At 37.5% G+C, this 5,953-nt stretch overlaps 1 protein-coding gene across 3 annotated transcripts in view; it reads right to left on the bottom strand.

The window, feature by feature from the left end:
* Nucleotides 1-1,684: 1,684 nt before the first annotated feature.
* Nucleotides 1,685-5,953, bottom strand: part of LOC125742574 (contactin-associated protein 1-like) — a 51,654-nt gene continuing 47,385 nt past the window's right edge. For all 3 annotated transcript variants that reach the window (XM_049014685.1, XM_049014686.1, XM_049014684.1), the window contains one exon: nucleotides 1,685-4,352. In XM_049014685.1, the coding sequence (XP_048870642.1) occupies nucleotides 4,141-4,352 (212 nt within the window). In that variant the 3' untranslated portion in view covers nucleotides 1,685-4,140. The remainder of the gene's footprint in view (nucleotides 4,353-5,953) is intronic.

The raw sequence follows: 5,953 nt of genomic DNA, 5'->3' as shown, positions 1-5,953 counted from the left end.
TTGTGTGTGTGTGTGTGTGTTTTTTTTCTTTTCTAGAAAGGAGAAATGCAGAGAAATATTCTGGTTTCCTTGGGTTTGCGTAATGTTTGTCCTAAAATGATTAGAGAATGTGAGAGATGTGATCTGATCTTTCTGTTCAGCAGATTCTGTTGGGTGGAGTTTCGTTTGGTATTTGGTGTATGTGTTTCAGGTGTGTGTTTCATTTTAGTAAACAGATAAGGTGAATGTTTTATTTCATTGCAAAACATGTTGTATATGAAGGGGGCAAAATGAGGTACTCAGGTTCGGTATGGGTAGCAATAATAAAATAGGAATCAAATGCAAAACAGTAATTCAAAGAATAAGTAAGTTGTAAGGCAAAAATAAAGAATAAAAGTAAAATGTGGTATTGTTCTCTAATCAGGATTGCTACATTAAATTACATCACTTAAATGTTACAAAGCCCTGGAAGGGACTAAATTCTTCATCCTGATTGATGGTTTAGGTAAGAAGTGGTAATGGTGCTTCGGCTGGGGGAGAGCCCATTACTCTGCAAGTATTTGAGTGTTAAGTGAAGCTTAATTGGTTGATTTAATTATATATGCTCATTTACGCCAAGAATTAGGGAGCAGTGCATTTAGGCATCTTCCCTCCTGCTGTAAACAAAAATAAATGCATTTACTATTTTGATCATTTAAAAGCATAATGAAGTTTCAGACTTTGGTGGTCAAGCTTTAATATATCATTCACTATATCATTCATATAATTCACTGTGAATTAATCCCCACGGGTCCATTTAATGGAACTACTGTATTTGCTTGGTCATAATGGTACCCTTTAAAAGTAGGGAAATACAAAAACTTTTCTCATCAAGAATATACAGTACTGTGCAAAAGTCTTAGGCAGGCAAAGAAAATGATGTTCAGATTATCCTCGTGTTGGTGTAAAACTATGATATCATGCCTGTCAAAGTGTGTCAGCTTAGCCATTTCAGAACCTCTGCTAAAATCATCCTAGTATTTGCAGCGACCGTCCAGTGCAGCCATGTATTTTTGACTTGGCCACTAGCACACCTCACACAGCTGGTCAATCTGTCACTGACTTTTTAAACCAATATATTTAATTATTTGATTGAGCTGTTGGTGAAATTTAACATAATCATGGAACGGCTGAGGTGCCCCTGAGGAGAAGTTTAGGAACTGAAGCGGTGTTCATCTAGTCATCCAACTAGATATATCACTTTTTAGCAAATGGAAGAAATTATTACTGGTTTTTATTGTGTTACTCTTAATTTGCACATGTTCTAATGTTAAATTGTGTTTTTGTTCTAAGCCAAAGTACACTTGCTACCCAGATAAACAGCTTTAAACATTTCTTTGGACTGCCTAAGACTTGCACAGTACTGTATAAGTGCATTTGTGTGTATTTACAGCATATATTCACAAAAATGTCCATAGGTGTGTGTGAGAGAGAGAGTGAATGGTGTGTGAGTGTGCCCTGTGATGGGTTGGTGCCCCATCCTAGGTTGTTCCCTGCCTGGTACCCATAGGCTCCGGAGCCCTCATGATCCTGAATAGGACATGCAGTTCCAGAAAATGGATGGATTCACAAGTATACAATCGAGTTTTCAACCATTTTCTGTCTGTGGTCAGATTCTCTCATATCATGCTTAAATAGAGTTTTTATCACAAACATGCAATACTCAGATCTTTAATTTTCTTTATTGAAGTGTATTTTTATATTGAGTTCTACAAGCCATTTTCCATTTACTTATGGTAACTTACAATGGATGCATAACGGAACTAAGACAAAAACAAAGACAAAACATACTAAATCTGAGTGCAGTAATAGAACACAGAAGGGTGGCCCTATTGCACCTGTCAGTCAGAACATTAAAAAAATGTCATAATTCTCTATGTTTTCAACAGTGATGTGACAACAGTTTGATAACAATATTCACATTTTTTTTCTCTGAATTTTACATTTTAGGATAAGTTTAAAAAAATGTTTTTTTTTTTTTACAAGTGAGGCTCTGTTAAATGTATGTTGTGTTTCATATAATGCTCTCTATTCATTGGCCTTACGGAGTCATAAAAAAATAAATAACAAAAATAGTTCTCTTAAGTAAACCATCTTACCAGAAGAAGGACAACTTGGGCCACCCACTATAGCTAATGGGAAAAGTGGATATTAGAGAACTTAGCTCAGAAAGACTCACTATATACTACCAGGCCACTGATGTCAATGCACATTCCAGACACAACACAACAGACCTCCACCACTCGCACACGCGTGGATCACACACAAACAGCTTCAACGGGCAACAGCAGCGGGCTGGCAGCTCCAAAGCACAGACATGGCAGGAAGCAAGCTGTCGAGCACAGACAAACGCATGCTTTCAAACAGGAAATGGGAAGTAGGTGCCCACCAATATCTGGCGCACATACATGATGGGAGTCTGCTATGGTGGTTTTCCATAAACATGAGAATAACAGACTTTGCTGTAAGCAGTCGTTGTCATGGCAATGGCAGTGAAAAGTACATTAGATTTATCTTTTTGCTCTTTTATAGAAACGAGAACCATAAAAACATTAAATACATATTTTCTAGTTCCATATGTGTACAATACCTTTATGACTCGCCCATTACAATAAAGCTGACGTTTATGCTGGAAGCAGCTAGCTGATTGGAAACTGCTTTTTTTTGGCATGCTGTGCTATGCATAGCTATACTTTACACTGCGCTGACATCAAAGTTGCTATCTTATGGCAAGCAGCTAGGCAGCAATATGGCAAATCTATGCTATCAGTCTAGTAAGCCAAATGTACAGAGTGTGCAAATGTTAAGATCACTGTGGTCCTTCACGTGTGTGTGACTGTGTGTACATATATATATGTATTATATATATATTTTAAAAACTGATGTGTGTGCACAACTGTGTTTGAGTGGTTGTCTAAACATGTTTCAGAAAGACTCCATCGATGTAGCGGATTGGGTAGTCCTGATCGTAGAAAGTTTAGACTTTCCAAACCGACTCCTCAAATGCCGTTCTGCGGGACAGCTGTGGCTTGGAAAGAGCACCGACTTATCAGCTGAGTCTGTAAACAGCTAACAAATTCAACAGGTACACTCCAATAAATAACTCCGATCCAAACACATTCCCCTGCTGCCACATTTAACCACTTTCAAAATGGTGATTTAGTCTTTGCAAGCCTGCTTAATCCGATTTGAAATGCATCCTTTTAGCTAGTAAAAAAAAAACTAGCTAGAAAACACATCAGTCTTTGTCCCGTTCCACACATATGTCTGATAGCTTCCTGATGTTCATAATGCAGTTGTTTTTCACTTCTGTAAATCCATAGAGTGTAAACATTAAACCAAGGACCTTGTCTGTTCAGGTAATTATCCTGGTGTCAAGCCCCCCCTTGCTGCTTCTCCTGCCGAGGCTTGCGGGGGCAGCAGACCGAGCCGCTCAGACCAGACCTCTCCTTCCATGGCCTCAGACTCAAGCCTTAGCTTTACATCTAGTTTAGATTTGCTTGTCCACTTATTACTGCCTTTTCACACATGCAAACAAAAACATTATAAATGAAGTCCTGAAGAGTGGACGGTATTGGTTTAAAAAAGAGCACCTGAAAAGTATACAATTAATTAATATGTATTAAATAAATATAGTATGTGATCTATATAGTCCATTTCATTACATAAATCCTTCAGAATACACTCCTAACCACAACTTCAGTTTATCTACTGTAGGTGTCATGCTATCAGACGAGTCTCATTTGTTACAGTTTCACTTTTTTCTTCTATATCTCATTATTTTAAAGATTAACGAAACATTAGAACTGGCACGTTTCCTCCTTATTTTTAAAATGAGAACAAAACCCATGGAAGGATTAAAATATTTCCAGGCACTTTGCTTGATCTGTCATGTGATGTGTTGCGAGGCTCGGTTTTGATTTGCCTAGATGAGATGTAATCTGCAGATACAATATGTGCGTCACATCCTGTAATACCACTGATTCTGATGTGATTATAAAAGAAGGACAAAAGGAAATATACATAAACATGATATGTGAATAGAAAAAGTAAAGACACAGGTTCTGTGTGCGGGTGGGTGTGAAATGACTACTCGCTTAATCTCCATCCGGCTGTGCCATTTCATTCGCTCGCCAGCTCTTCTTGAATCTTAGGCAGGCTCCTCTCTTTCGATTTCCTGCGCGGTGGCTCTGGTTCCGTGAGTGGTTTAGCACTGCTGGGTGACTCCACTATTTTTGGCTCGTTAGTGCTGTAGCTGCCCTTGTAGCGGTACAGGTAACCATATATGGCGTAGAGAGCGCCGAATATCACCAGCAGTGCTATGAAGACAAAGACTGGAGAAAAATAAACATGCTGTTTTAGGGACAGACAAGGATAGAATGCAACAGTTTAAATTAAACCGTAAATAACAGCATTATGAGCAATTTACTGTGTATTAGCAACTTTAAATTGGTGACATTTATGAGAAATAAAATCACCAAACACAGTACAACCAGTACAATAATCATACATGCTCATAAATCATAACAATAACATTGTAGATTGTTTGTATGTATATAGGCCTTCCAATTGGCATAAGGCAGGAACCAACCCTGGACAGGGCTTCAGCTCATTGCAGGCTGCATACACACTTACACTCATACAGGGATGTAGTAACCAGGGGGAACATATCCCCCAAGGTATTTAATTTGACCCCAATAAACAATCCATTATATTTGAATTATTAAGTTCTGCCCCTCCCCGATCTCAAACTCTTTTCTACGCCATTACACGTATGCATAGGCCATGGTCAATTCAGGCACTCCAATTCACTTGAGTTGCATGTTTTTCGATCGTGGAAGGAAATCGGTGAATCCAGTGTAAACCCACACACACATGGGGAGGAAAAAAAAAGTAAAACTCCACACATACAAAGTGGGGGTGCGCTGTCACATGCAATTGTCACATCAGAAGAACCGTGATAGCTGGGTTGACAATAATTTATACTAAAAAATGTTAACCCTGTCATAGGAAACAAAACTTAGCAAGCTCTGCAATTTAAATGACTCTTCAATCCTTTTCAAGATTCGATCAGTCGAAAGTTTACAACAGTTATTTTGCATGAGTTCTGTGCTGTGCTTTTTTACTTTTCACCAATCTGGAGTGGCGCTTTTGACATTTCATTGTTGTGCAGTGACACAATATCATTTTTGCATGTTTACACCTTGATGGCAGTGTCTTCTAGGTTGATGTTTAAAAGTTACAATACGAAGGTAATATTAAATAGGATTTAGTTAAAATACAAATTATACAGTAATGCATTTTCTTTGTAACTGGGCATGAAAATCAATAGTTTTCACCGACAATAGAGATTTATATCTGATGAATAGGTGGTTCAAAGAACCCACTAGGTTAGTGCTTAAAGACAACAAAGGAACTTGGACATAACGAAGTCCGGGACGCCGGATCATTCGCATTCAGAGCATTTATCTATGCAGCCAACATTCTGTTCAACCACCAGACATGTTTTGCAGTAATGTTTGTAGTAACTAGAAAGTGTAGAAAGTACTATGGCAGAAAACCCACTTTAAAAACCAAACTTATTTTTAGAACCTGACCTATTTGTTTTTTAAAAAAAAAAAAAAAAAAACCTATTTTGAAACCTACTTTAGTGGATATACAACTACTACTTCTATATATATATATATATATATATATATATATATATATATATATATATATATATATATATATATATATACAGTTTTCAGTTCCTAAGGTCTGTTTTTATTCTATTGTTGGCAATGTTTCTTTTGAAAAGTAATGCTGAGTACTTTACTTTTATAGCCAACAGACTTCATTTGATTACATTTCACAGCAGAAGAAACCCCCACCTTCTGGACACGTGCTCAAGTCCCTAACCTACTGAGCTAGACAAATGTAAAGGCATCAAAAT

The sequence above is a fragment of the Brienomyrus brachyistius genome, chromosome 5, assembly GCF_023856365.1.
Source record: "Brienomyrus brachyistius isolate T26 chromosome 5, BBRACH_0.4, whole genome shotgun sequence".
NCBI lineage: Eukaryota > Metazoa > Chordata > Actinopteri > Osteoglossiformes > Mormyridae > Brienomyrus > Brienomyrus brachyistius.
Note: the sequence above shows the minus strand (reverse complement) of the source record. Positions and strands in the feature narration are given on the sequence as shown.